This window comes from Ricinus communis, chromosome 5 (genome assembly GCF_019578655.1).
Source record: "Ricinus communis isolate WT05 ecotype wild-type chromosome 5, ASM1957865v1, whole genome shotgun sequence".
Lineage (NCBI taxonomy): Eukaryota > Viridiplantae > Streptophyta > Magnoliopsida > Malpighiales > Euphorbiaceae > Ricinus > Ricinus communis.
Genome location: NC_063260.1, coordinates 430,405 through 444,964, shown reverse-complemented (window position 1 = coordinate 444,964; position 14,560 = coordinate 430,405). Strand labels below are relative to the sequence as shown.

General features: G+C 29.3%; 1 protein-coding gene and 1 pseudogene across 2 annotated transcripts; both read right to left on the bottom strand.

Annotated features, from left to right (window-relative positions):
• Positions 1 to 2,196: 2,196 nt before the first annotated feature.
• Positions 2,197 to 3,885, bottom strand: LOC8273436 (annotated as a pseudogene).
• A 4,205-nt stretch (positions 3,886 to 8,090) lies between these two features.
• LOC8279149 (AAA-ATPase At2g18193) lies at positions 8,091 to 9,898 on the bottom strand. 2 transcript variants are annotated; one of them, XM_048375081.1, is made up of 3 exons: positions 8,722 to 9,898; positions 8,272 to 8,619; positions 8,091 to 8,238 (listed from the first exon to the last, which is right to left on the bottom strand). In XM_048375081.1, the coding sequence occupies exons 1-3, from the start codon at positions 9,721 to 9,723 to the stop codon at positions 8,173 to 8,175; spliced, it is 1,416 nt and encodes a 471-aa protein (XP_048231038.1). In that variant the 5' UTR covers positions 9,724 to 9,898; the 3' UTR covers positions 8,091 to 8,172. The 2 variants fall into 2 exon arrangements, with proteins under 2 accessions (XP_048231038.1, XP_048231037.1); XM_048375080.1 differs by having other exon boundaries at positions 8,091 to 8,619; positions 8,722 to 9,896.
• Positions 9,899 to 14,560: the final 4,662 nt, after the last annotated feature.

Here is a 14,560-nt window from a genome sequence, read left to right as displayed (position 1 = left end):
CTAGCAATGGAATGAGCTGCAATATTAGCTTGCCTTTAACAAAATGGACAGAAAAATGGTTAATGAACAGAGAAACCATTGTCTGATGCAAGAACGAAATTACACAGCCTTGCAAATTCTGAATGATCACCAACTGACGATGAAAGATCATCTACTACAGCCTCGCAATCCCTTTCCTAAACTTTGTTTTAAGCTTCAAAGAACTTACGGCTTCCTTCATGCACTCTCTCCGACTCTATCAAAGCTGCTACTATGTCCAATCACATGAGGTCAAGATCCCAAATCAAATGACATTTGCCCTAATTTGTTCCCCAACGGGCCGTTTTGATTTCAATTACAAAATGGTTCTTGTTTATTTTTCCTTTTTTTTTTTTTGGTAATTGACATTTATAGAATTATATTATTTTGTTATAAACTATACAAAGAAAGTATTTCACCACTAAAAATTTTGTAATTTTTACTCCGATCACATATTGTTTATATTTGATAATATGAGTTTAGAACTTAAGAACTCTTAATTCCATTGTTTAACCGTTAAATTGTGATTTAAGAAATCATTAATATGATAAAATCGATTTAATAGTCAAATAATGACGGTTTAAATTGTTAAAATTTAAATTCATATTATCAAATATGATAATAATAACTAATCGAGTAAAGATGATTGCTAAATCTTTTTCAATCGATATATTTTAATTGTGAAATTTTTTATTTATCACAATTTTTAATTATTTATTTTCTATTTAAATAAAAAATTTAAAAATTAAAAATTGTATCGGTTCATTTTTCGATCACGACCCTCAAGAATCACAAGCAAAGAACGAGACTACAAAAAAAACTGAATTTCTTGAAAAAGAAAGAAAGCATGATTAATGGTGATACCTTTCATCAATATCTTACTAATGACCTGCACTTGAAGAAACTACTATATAAGCATAAGAGAGAAATGAAGTCAGATAGTTTATTTCCAACCAATCACTGCATGTTACCTGTTCATTGCAGATTTGGCAAAATGATTTTTTCTTTTCCACTAATTTTGTGGTGTTTAATATCACAACAAAGGGTCTTTCGGAAATTCTATGGAAATTTGTCTAGCTTACCTTTAGACCAAAGTGATTGCATTTGACGATTCAGATTCAACAATTGTAGGTAGAGATGAAATCAAGGTGTTGGCCAAAGAAAGCTGACATGAAAACACATCACTATTTCTAAGAACTCCTTCAATAGCTGCTTTTGCCCAAGTGCTGAGCCATCAATCTACCATTTAAGACAAGAAGGGGGAGAGGGCTCCTAATTTGCAGGTTTTGCTGTCTTTATTTTGTTGTATTTAGAGCTCAGATTCTTAACATATACGAATGAGATCTTCATGAGTGAAGAATGGAGTTTTTGTAAATGGAATAAAATATAAAGTTAATTAACCTCCTATATGATTTACTTCATAAAACCGAGTTCTAGAATGTAAATTTATTTCTTTCTAACTTAAAAAAGAGAGAACCAATAAGAGTATTGAGATATTTATTATCAAGAAAAAAAAAATCTCAACAAATTAAGAACTTTGGCAACACTATTAGGGTTACACCTAGAAAATCCCCACTAGTTGATAAAGTCATACTATGTTTTACAAGAGATTTTTTGTTTTTTCTGCTTCCAAGCTATGAAGAAGGCAATTGATTAAGTTTAATATTAATATATAAAGAAGACAGTCGATTAAGACGTATTTAAATCATTTAATACTATTATATCAATAATATGTGTGACTCATTTTATTGATATGATGTGTTAGATGGATAGAGAGAATGAGATAAATTTTCTTCAAAATTTTCAAATTAGGATTATACTTATAGAACAAATTATGCTTGTCCCCCTTTAAAAATTTAAATAGACCCTCATGTCTCTTGCTCAACTCTTTTATGGATTGACCCCTCACCCCTTACTTATCTCCTTGAGGAAATTGAATTGACTTCTTTCTCACTTGGTTCTAGCCTTGAAAAGCATTGATATAACCATAACATCCTCCGTTATTTTCATTAAAAAAGATTGAATTAACTCTTCTATTTTTTGTTCAAATAAGAAAGCAACAGAAATTATTGTTTTGAAAAAGTGGATGATAGTAGCAAAAAAAATTTTGAAGTAGTGTTTCACCATCGACTAATATGCTCTAGATTATTCTAGATTAATAAATAAATGCTAGTCCTAAGATGCAAGAGACAACATGAATCACCCCAACCGAAACTGGGAGGAAATTAATTATTATTTGGCAGAATAAAGCTTATTATAAATCAAAGAATCCAGTGAAGCAGCAAATACACACTAATTACTGAACATGATCAACCTATCATAAGAAAAAGGGAAATGGCACATAGAAAGGTTGTCACTGAAGAGAGCTTATTTCCTCTTCAGTTTTGGCATCTTTTTTATTCTTCTTCTGCTTGAGGAAATTAAGCACTTCTCCAAGAGCAACATCAGGATCATCACTCTTCATCAGTTCTTCAGCAATGGATGGAGGAGTGACCTCTGTCCTCTGGATCAATCCATCAATTTCTTCAAAGAGATGGTGTTCTTTTACGTCAAGATAGTTTGAAACCAAGACCCTGAATCCCTGAGTAGTGAGATAAGACATGTGAATGTGCATATCCATTCGGCCTGGACGAAGCAATGCAGGGTCCAAAACTTCTTTGTGATTAGTGGTGAATACGATTATTCTCTCATCCAAGCAGCTTGACCATAACCCATCAACACAATTCAGTAGAGATGCGAGTGAGAACTGAAAAGAAAGGAAAAAAAAATATTAGTTACTTATGAGCTTTAATGGGTGGTGCAGCAGCTATAAGTGGTGATCATAGAAACATAAAAATAATAAACACAAACCTTGAGAAGACCTGAATCACAACCAGAATCAGAATCGGAATCTGAGCTATCGGATTTAGATCGATCATGAACCTCTGCATTACAATTTATGTCTTCAATAACGATTATGGATTTTCTATCAACATCTAGGATCGCCCTCCTTAACCCAGCATCAGAATTAATGTTTGCAAGGTTCAAATCATAAACATCATAGCTCAGGTAATTGGCCATGGCAGCAATTAGACTTGATTTCCCAGTTCCAGGAGGACCATACAGTAAATAGCCACGCTTCCATGCTTTGCCAATTCTCTTGTAATAGTCTTTCCTAGTTAAAAATCTGTCTAAATCATCAATGATTGTCTTCTTCAACTCAGAATCCATGGCAACGCTATCAAACGTAGCTGAGTGATGAAACTCCATAGCACACCAATCAATATAGGTCCTCGAATAAATCTTCAAAACCTTTGCAACTCTAGTAATCTCCTTATAACGACATGACTTAAATACTCATTATACACTTTGTCTCTATATTTAGACTCAAAACTTCACCACCTCCGTCTTGCTTTTCGCACTGAAACTCCATTTAATTTCTATACCATCAAAAACATCAATAATCTCTTGCCCTTTAACCAATCCAGCAGTGATGGCCTTTTGCCCACTAAACTTGCCAATTTTGACGATCTTGTTCTTGGAGCCAATCTTCTCGGACAGGTAAAACCTTGAAATATCAATAAGCTTGTTACGTGAAAGACTTGCCATGAATTATCAATTATAAAAGTACAATATGAAGGCTGACACTTCCTACGAGACAAATAGCCTGTAATTTTTTATCTCACGAAGGCTTCAAGTTTCGCCGGGACTAGTTCTCTGTAGACGTTTAGTAAAAGCATTAGAGGTGTGCAGAAAGACGCGTATAGAGATAGCAAAGAAGAGGTTGGGGGCATCATCCTGAGAGTTTCTAAGATGAATGAAGCCATGATAGGGACAAAGGGACCAAGGGTTTTTGGTTTCTTTATTCTGGAAGGGATTGCAGTTGCAGGGTATTTATGGGGTTTTGTAGATTACAATCCAATTGAAATTTGGACTTGTATCATTTAAGAAAAGGAAAAGGCCGCCCATTATATACAGGGGTTTACACTTATCCTAATTCCGAATTGAAAACTTTTCATATTTTAAGGCAATAACCATAATCGTTTTGGATTTAGTCTCTCATGTTCTAATCAGTGTAATTAGGCTCTCTAACTATTTCCATTAGTGTCCCAAGTTAATGTCCTAATTAGATATTCGATTTGACGCATTTAAATTTAGTAGCAAATAATAATTTTCCGTACCTTGGACAACAAGAAGAAAATAATTGATTTATGTTTTTAAACCAAGAAAAAGGGTAAAAGAAAGACTTGGATTTTAGAGTTAGGATTATGAATGCGCTCTATTTAAGGAAGAAAAGAGTTCTTCATTGAAATTGGAAAATAAGAACAAGAAGTTGCTCAAGGGTGTCAACCAAAAAATATAATGGCATATCAAAACCAAACTCAAAGCACATACATAGCAGGAAGTAATAGTTCTAGATATTCTTTAAGCTTGAAATGTATATATGAAATTCGAGTGGAATTGAGAATAGTAAAAACATAAAACAATAGGTGGCAAAATATTAAGATTGTTTTCATGAGATTGTAAGTTAGTAAAGTGTTTACATGATTTTTAGTTTAAAGTTAGTAGTGAAATTTTGTCTGTATTTTTTGCATTTTTCTTGGTTATGTTTTATAGTCTCAGCGTGATATTTTCTAATGGGATGAGGACTGCTTAATGGCATGAAATTGTACATGTAAGTTCAGATGCTAAATTGACTCTTTCTAGTTATAAATTGTGCTCCTTGCATTCTAATTACTTCTTTAAGTATTTTGTAATTTTAAGTGTATATGTACAGTAAAATATCTTTATAGTCATACACTTGGAATCAAATAAAATTTATGATTATAAGGAGGTTATAATTTAATGAAGGTTTGAGTTGAAACTGATATATTTCTCTAAACAATCGGAATTTCATACTTTTGCTGGATCCTCCCTATTTTTTGATCGAGCTTGTGTAGGTAGATGTTGCCCGGTAGGGCCGATAGTAGTACATTGTGTGGGACGAAGTAAGGGGCCTTCTCACCTCCAACAAGTCGTCCAGTGGAAAAGACTTTCTGAATGGAGTAAAAGAACTTGGGATCATCGATCTCTTCCTTAAAGATCGAGATAAGTCGATGTTGGTTAATAGTGTGAAAATAGTTCCAACATCGAATTCTAAAAATCAGCAAGAGGTTCCCCACTCTTCTTTGATCCATCTTAGGATCGAGTTATAGCCTCGACTCGAGCGGAAGTGCGATGTGTCTGGAAACTCGAAATTGTAAATGGATTTGAGTACCATTTTGATCGCTTCTTTCATAATCTTTTCCATGGGTAAAACTGCTGTGAGCAGTCTAAACTTCGATCCTAAAAAATTTTTTGGACTTAATTTTAATTTTGTAAATGAAATAATAATATAAACCAAAAATAAGATACATTAATATCTTATCATATTATATAAATAAAATTTATGAGACAAAATAATACTTCAATAAGACAAAACATAATATAACATATACTTTTTAAAATTATATATACAAATATTACTATTAAATAATTATTTTTAAAAAATTTATAACTTATTACAATAGAGATTTTATTTCTATTTATAACTGACTCAAATCAAAGACGTAATCTTTTATCACTATGTAGAATTTATTTTTATATAAAATATGATTGTGAAAAAATTGTATTTTTTTTATGTTTATGCGTACATATATTTAAAAAAATTACTCATATATATATTTAAAAAAAATAAAGAAAAAGGAAACTCTTTCTCTAAGAAAAGAGAAAGGCAGAGGAGATGATATAGAGTGATTGAAACGCAGAATTCTCTCTGTGATTTTTGAAAATTGAATAACATTTTTTACCAACGGAAAGTACACAGGCGTTTCTTGCTGCAACTTTATCAACAGGAGAACATTGCTTTTCAGGATTTCTCAAATCACAGGCTTATAATTAATTAATCAAGTTACAGAATATGCTGTGGGAATCTCTGAAATTCTGATGCCCGTCAATTTCTCTACTGCCAGTAATAAGTAATCAGTTACCATTTTTATAGTAATATCTCAAACAACAACTGCATGTGAACAATTTCTCATTTGCTCATTATCTGCTTTTGTCAGTGATATAGGGATTTTCCTTTTAGATAAGATAGGTGAATTATTACAATTCTTTTCTGAGTATTTAATAAATTCAAAAAATATATATATATATTTAATTTCTTTTCATTCTTTTAATTGAATTAAAGGTTGTCTTTATGAGGACATAAGGATAAAAATATAAATAAAATAAAATAAAAGGTATTAATAATTAGTTATTTCACTTTTAATAAATTAAGATTTAAGTGTAAATTTTATATAATTTTTTTTGAAAAGAAAATAAAATAAACATAAGTATAAATATTTTTATTTAGAAAATACAGGACCATATAATAGTGGATTTTATTATTATTTTATATTAAATTTATTTAATAAATATTTCTTTTAAGTGACTTTTATCTTAATTTTTTAATTTTTTATTCTTTAAATAAAAGTAGGAAAAAAAATTAAAATTGAAAATTAAACTAAACAACCCCTGTCTGTTCTTAAGAGCAAAAAGAATAATTTATCTTTAAGTATCACCATTGGGTGTGAGGTGATATTAGTTGATATAGCAAATGCTTCTGAATTCATCACTTGGCAATTGGCTGGTAACTTCAGGGCTATTTTTCCCATGAATATGGACAAATCAATGGGTCACTTTCAACCTTTTTCTAAGAAGATATCTTTATATTCCTGATAGCCTGCTTCTTTTATTTATTTGACAAAGCAAATTCTACCTTGGTTGAGGCAACTTGGCTTCTTTTACATGCTTTTATATGTAAGCAAAAGGGTCCTAGATATTTGGTGCTTTCAGCATTTGGATGGGTAAAAATTGGTTCAAATTTGTTACCCCTTCAGTGGCACTTTTTGTCACATATCCAATTGCATAACCAACTTTTTACCATTGTTGTTATATATATATATGGTGCAGAGGGCAATTAAATTATATCTTAATACACAAAATAAAAATGGTTTTACTTTTTAGTTATTAGAATAAGATATTCTATTGGAAGGAAAAAAATTCTTATTGCTCTAGAGTTCAAATCTTATAACGTTTTAACAACCTCTATATATATATATATATATAAGTGAGGAATAAAATTCAATTTGGTCACTGAATTTATTGTTTAGATTTAATTTGACTCTTTTCTAAATTTATGTATATTAATCTAAATCTTTATATATTTAGTTCAAGTTAGTCCTATTTTTTTAAAAATAAAAGTGAATTACACATTTTCTGGAAAGAAAGTGATATAATAAAAATAATAAATATTAATTTTTTATATTAAATTAATTTATTTAAATTAAAATATACATATTTAATATTTAAATAAAATATAATAAAAAATATTATTATTTTTCGATATTCTTACTGTTTTCTCTTAATTATGACGGTGAATGAGATAATTACGGTAGTAGTGATGCCGAAAGCGATAGAGGTGAGAGTGATTTCAGCAAGATAATAATAGTAATAATTATTTATTACTTAATTTTATTAATTTTATTAAACTTATAAAATAAATTTTAAATATTATTATAAGTTTTTAATTATTTTTACTTTTAAAAGTCTCTCATTTTTTTCAAAATATGATTAATTTAAACTAAATATATAAAGGTTTAGACTAAAAAGTCTATAAATTTTAAAAAGAATTAAATTAAGCACGGATGATAAGATTAGTGGCCAAATTGAACTTAATTCCTATAAACAATTAAAACAAAAAATTTCTCTTTTTTTTCACAATTATTGAACCATACAAGGTTTATATGTATAGTTTTTTTTTTCTCTCACTAAATTGAATTAAATTATCACTCTAATAGTATTATTATTATTATTATTGCTTGATTTGATTTGATTTTGTTTTTGTTATTGTTTTTGTTTGGTTCATATATGAAAAGGTTAAATAAACTACATGTGGCTAAGTACTTGAAATGTTTCATGGAGATTCAACAGCAAAAAGAACAAGGCAACAAGAAGGCCCTCCTGCTGCTGAAGCTGATAACCTCAGGCCAACTGTGCAAAGAAGGAGATGTACAAGTAGTGAACTAGTGATCTAATACAATAAGAAAACATGCTACTTTATTAACTAAAAGTAAACTACAATCCCATTGATTAATTATAACATAACAAAGTTTGTCACTCTGTCTTTTCAACTTTACCTTTCTCCATTTTCTTTTCCTCTTCAACTTTACCTTTCTCCATTTTCTTTTCCTCTTCAACTTTATGTTTCTCCATTTTCTTCAGCTTCAAGAAATTAAGCACTTCTTCAAGAGCCAAATCAGCATCATCACTCTTGAGTAGTTCTTCAGCCAGAGATGCAGGGGTCACCTCTGTACTCCTGATCAAGCCATCAATTTCTTCAAACAGAAAGTGGTCTTTAATTTCAAGGTAGTTTGAGGCCAAGATTCTGAATCCTTGAGGAGTGCAGTAGGACATGTGAATGTGCATATCCATCCGCCCAGGCCGGAGCAATGCCGGGTCTAGAACTTCCTTGTGATTGGTTGTGAATACAATTATCCTTTCCTCTCCACAGCTTGACCACAGTCCATCGATACAGTTCAGCAGAGCCGAGAGTGAGAATTGCTGTTGATACCAAATTAGGACAAGGAAAAACTGACCCATCAGTAAAACAGAACAGAGGAAAACACAGAGCAATTTGCATAAATGGTGTACGCTATCTCTAACCTTGACAAAACTGGTTTCATCATCAGAATCATCAGATGATGATTTTGATTTTGATCGAGCATGCGCCTCCGTGTTGCAATCTATGTCCTCAATCACAGTTATAGACTTCCTGTCTATATCCAGCATGGCTTTCCTCAGATCAGCATCAGAATGGATATTAGCAAGCTCCAAATCATACACATCGAATTTCAGGTAATTAGCCATGGCTGCAATCAGGCTTGATTTCCCAGTTCCAGGAGGTCCATACAACAGATATCCACGCTTCCAGGCCTTGCCAATTCTCTTGTAGAACTCTTTCCTTGACAAGAACCTGTTCAAGTCATCAATAATAGACTTCTTTAGATCGTGGTCCATGGCTAGCGCATCAAACGTAGATGGGTGTCGAAAATCAATGCAGTTCCAGCAGCCGCGAGACCTTGTGAAAAGCTTTAAAACCTTCTCGCCTTGTGTCAAGACTTTAGAGGCAATAAGAATGTGCTTCAAGTACTCATGGAAGACCTTTTCCCTATGTTGATCTTCAAATGTAATCTCAAAATACCCTTTATTATAGAACCTGTCATTGTTCTTGCCGGAACGATCATTGTTTTCTTCCTTCGCAAACTGCCATGTGATCTCAATCCCATCAAACACATCCACAATTTTCTCACCTTCAACCAGGGCAGCTGTTACGTTCTCTTGGCCTCTGAACTTACCAACTCTAATCACTTTGTTCTTGCGGTCAATCTTGGAGGATAAGTAGAATCTTGCGGCATCAATCAGCTTGTTACGATCGAGACCGTCCCAAGAATCATCAATGATGAAAGTATCAAAAGATGGAGACTTTCTACGAGAGAATAAGATGCAGATTTTGGTAACAAGAAAAGATTCGAGTTTCTTGGGGACTAGTTCATGGTAGGCGTTTCGTAAGAGCATCAGCGATGTGGAGAAGGATGCATACAAGGAGAGTAAAGAGGATGTCGAAGGGAACATCCTTGTGCTTTCTAGGAAAGAAAAAGACTGCATGATGATGATGAAACCAGTTACTAGGAGAAGGTTAAGCGTTACTGGAGAAGAAGAAGAAAGAAAGAAAGAAGTAGCAACTTGTTAAAGGAATGGGAGCAGTGAAATAAATGCTTCAAGGTGGATGTATTATACTTGAACAAGAGAGAATGAGTGTGCGGCCGACTGATTCATTAAATCCATAAATGATTGATTATATATTTATTATTATAAAGTTATAAAACAAATTATATTTCATGAATTAATATAAATATAATATAATATTTATTAAAAATATTTAACTATTTTATAATTTAAAAATCTCTTTGCTTAGGTTTAGAAAATAAAAAAGAAAAATAAATTTCCTATGTGTTGGAAAGAAAGTAAAATAAACAAAATCATCATTTTCCATCTTATATTTTCTTTCCATTCAAAAAAAAATAAATAAAGAAAAAGATAAAAATAAGTGGATAAGAATAAAGAATTGATTCATTTTCCATTCGTTTAAATAAGAAAAGAAAAAGAAAAAGAAATGAAAAACAATAAAACTTATTTTCTTTTCTCTTTAAAAAGATTTGGCCGAAGTTTCTCTGCAGATCGCTAAACTTGGTCAACAAGTATTGCCAAAAAATCGTATAAATAAAATAAATAAATAGAACGACTTAGTGAGGAAGTTTTGGCGTATGCATCAGCCTTTGCTGACCTAAGCATGTCCACGCCATAAAGGTGACGTCTTCCATCCTTGTTCCCTTCTCCGGGTAAACACTTGAGGATAAAATGGTAACTAAAGGGCAAATTACCTCCACAAATTACTTATTTGGGAAAATTAATTATTCTCTTTATGTTCTTAATTTACGGTTAACAATAAACCCAATTTCTCATGATACAAAGAGCATAATTTTGTGATGAATTCGAGAAGTTAGGACCTGATTGCCCTAAAATAAAACTACAAGGATTAATTTGGCCAAGAATTTTTATTTATTTTTGGGAATGTTTTACCACTTGATAAGTTCAACTGGCAAATTGCTACTTTATCCAAAAACATTACAACCTAAAAACCTGCCTAATTAAGATTGCAATGGACAAAAAAGGCTTTTCTATAAAAAGAAAATTGAGTTTCAAAACTGTTTTTCAAGAATTACAGGTAAATGAATAGTTTTTTTTAGTTAAAGTGAGTTTAATAAAAATCATTATAAAAATATAAAATCAATTTATTAAAATTGAAAATAATTTAGATTTTTCTTAAAGGTTAATCTCAAATAGACCCTAATTGCATTGAAAAAGGTTGGATATTATTTGTCAAACTTATGTAATAACTCAAGATAAAATAATTTATGGTCTGGAATATATTATATATCAAAATTAATCACTAAGATTTTTGACAGTAAAAGAGAAGAGGGGACGATAAATAATAATAATTTCTAGTATCTTTTTCGCTATATAATATATATAGAGCCATAATTAGTTTAGATAAGATTCAAATTCATTACTGCACACAAAATAAAAAATGTGAACTTTGATGCTATTGAGGTTGTAGCCTCAAAAAATTAACACATATTGTCAGTCGTTGGGTGACAGCCAACCAATCATAAAACTAATATCTCATGTCCTAATAATATAATTTTCATGTAATGTGAAATTGGTACAATATGCAATTTGATTCAATGAAATTAAAAAGAAGTTCAGAATCTTTTGCTGATAGCATTGGTAATTGGGGTCCTTTCTTAATGGTTTGTGATCAATAATTTACTAGCAATACAAATAATATTTTATGCAACTTTTTCAACGCATGATGAAGGGTTGCTTTTCAAATTTCAGTGTTTAGTGACATTGTCAAAGTATTACTCTTTTTTTCTAAGTACTGCCACACAGCAATGCTGACTGGCTGATAAGGAATCAAAGGAACCGCCATTATCCAGTTTAGTTACTTTCCATCGGATCTGACAGGGACTTGCATTTTCTTTCTTGGCACTGTTCGATTGTGAATCGAATGGAATATATTTTTAAAAAATTGAGTTTAATTCCATTTTAAAATTTGGAAACTTGGATAAGTGTTTATTTTAAAACTATGTTTGATATATTTAAATTAAAATGCAAAATAAAATCCTTTTAAGTTGGATTTAAATTAGTGATATATTTAATTTATTTAAAACTGGCCTACATTAAAATATTTAAACATAAAATAATAACTCATCTCGATTAGTTTGAAAAATATCATATATATTTAAATAATTCTTTTTAGTTACTTACGTGTAATTCATGAGTTTGCTTCACTTAATTACACTTTTAAATCTCAAGTGAAACTTTCAATTAGGCTATTTGCTTTTATTTTCAATTAGTGGGTGATTACTAGACATCATATCAGGAATTAGTTCTTTTTGTTTATTCTTATTTATAATTTGTTCAAATTGAGACTGTAAATTTTTTATTATTATGTAAATATTATTTTTATATAAGATAATATTATAAAAAATTTACATATATATATATATATATATATATTAATTTTAGCCAAAATGAATGAGTTTTGGACAATTTGATAACACCATAAATATTATCTGTTTATTAGCTTTTAAATATAATAGATTCCACGATGAATCGAATAGATGCCAAATGTAATGATTTAAAATTAGAAAAAAAGTGTGAAAGCACAAGCATTTTTTTAGTTTTATCTAAGAATATTGATTCATTTCTGATTTTGTTAATGAGAGAGGTTTGGAAGCGCAATTGTGGGAAATCATATGGAACGTAACTTCATATTCTTTCTTCCTTTTTCACATTTGCTGATATGTGCAATGAAGGAAAAGACTTGTAAAAGGGTATCTTTTCCAATTTTATAAAGCTTTGTTTGGGTTTCTTTATCCTTCAAACCGTGCCTGCAGAAATCGTTATTAAATTCATCCAAATTGGCCCTTTCTTTTTATTTATTTATTTTTCTTTCATTACCTTTCGGCGTGGAAAGAGAATTCATTACCTTTCTAAGGTCTTTGTCAAGTCCTGTTTTCACATGTTGTCACTAGGTGAATTGAACGTAGAAAAGTACTCTTAGGCAAGGATGTAGTAAAGCCGCAATTACATTGCATTTTTGGTCCTTCACTTTATTGGTTATATTTAGATAATTTTAATTATTTATAATTAATAATTAAAGTTTATTATTTATAAAATCACTACTCATTTTTAAAAATTTAAATCTAAATTTTTAATAAAATCTCCATCATTTAATTTAAAATAAAATATAAAAATTATAAACATATAACAAATTGAAAATGACAAAATCTCAATCTATTTACATCAACATCCTTATTTAAGTCGAATATCGTGCTAGTCCGAATTTGGCCATCTTTGCATCTTTTAAACAGATTATGTAAGCCAAAAAAAGTAAAAGAAATAAAAAAAGAAATCTATTAATGAATTAAAATAATAAGAACAATATATTACCATATTTGATGAAAATTTAATAAATGATTTATTTTATTTAAAAAAGTTATAAAAATAAAGAATAAAATGAAAATATTATAAAATATGTTGAATTATTAATATAGGATTTATTTAGAAATTTTATTTAATTTACTATTTTATTATATAAAATTTTGAAGCCTGATCTGGCTGTTTTGTAAAAATTTAAATAGTGTTAAGGTCTCAATCTAATATACTTTATCAATATTTATTAAAAATTCGCAAAAAAATTGAAAATTAATTGTAGCAAGTCAAGCGTTAAATTAAATAGGTTGCAACCTAAATATATTGCACGTTAAAAAAGTTTCACAAATAAAAATAAATTACTCTTATATAACCACTTTAAAATTCTTATTTCACAATCAATTAAATAATAATTATTTTTTATTTAATAACATAAATAGAACCAAGAAAAGACATTTGAAACTTTTATCTCGCGATCGTATAGAAAATGAATATTTCTCAATTAAATTAGATTAAATGGAATTGAGCAAGGACATTTTAAATTCCGTAGAACGAATATTTCTCATTTAAATTAATTAGATTAGATGCAGTCGAGCTAGGACACTCCAAATCCTGTATTTCTTTATCAAATAAAAAAGTATATCTCTTGCTTAATTAGAATACATTGAGTCGAGCAAAGGCATTCTGAAATTCTTATCTTACAATCATGTAAGAAATAACTATTACATAATTAGATTAAATTGAGTCGAATAAGCACACTTTAAACCCTTATTTTATGATTATATAAAAAATAAATATTCTTTATTTAGATTAAATTGAATCCAGCAAAAACACTCTGAAGCTTTTATTTTACAATCACGTAAAAAATTATTATTATTTATTTAATTAAATTAAATTGAGTTGAGCTAGGCTATTCTACAATTCTTATCTCACGATCGCGTGAAAATTAAATATTTATTATTTAATCAGATTAAATTAAGTCGAATAAAGATACTTTAAAACATTTATCTCATAATTATATAAAAAATAAATATTTCTTATTTAATTTTATTAAATTGAAATGAGCAAGAATACCTTAAAACTCTTATCACAAGTTGACATAAAAAGTAAATTAAATTTTTATATTTAATTAAATTAAATTAAAATGAGTAAGGCTATTTTAAAATTATTTTCTACTATAAAATTTCATATAAAAAATAATTATTTCACATAGTCTATGTGTTGGTCAAAAGCCATTCCACATAATTTATCAGGTCAAGTCATAATTTATACCGATTCAAATCAAGTTTTAATATTATCAGGTCGTAATTTAATTAAACAACTCATTTATGAATATATAATTATAGGCAATTATATTTTTTTTTAATAATTATACAACCATAATTTATTTTATAGGCATGCAGCTCTAATTTAAGTTGCTCTTGGTGATTAATAAATATAT

Excerpts from the sequence above, each read along its gene's own strand:
- LOC8279149 (XM_048375080.1), bottom strand. The coding sequence starts at position 9,723 with ATGCAGTCTTTTTCTTTCCTAGAAAGCACAAGGATGTTCCCTTCGACA. Across the intron at positions 8,620-8,721 it reads ATGAAACCAGTTTTGTCAAG|CAATTCTCACTCTCGGCTCT; the intron begins GTTAGAGATAGC and ends TGGTATCAACAG.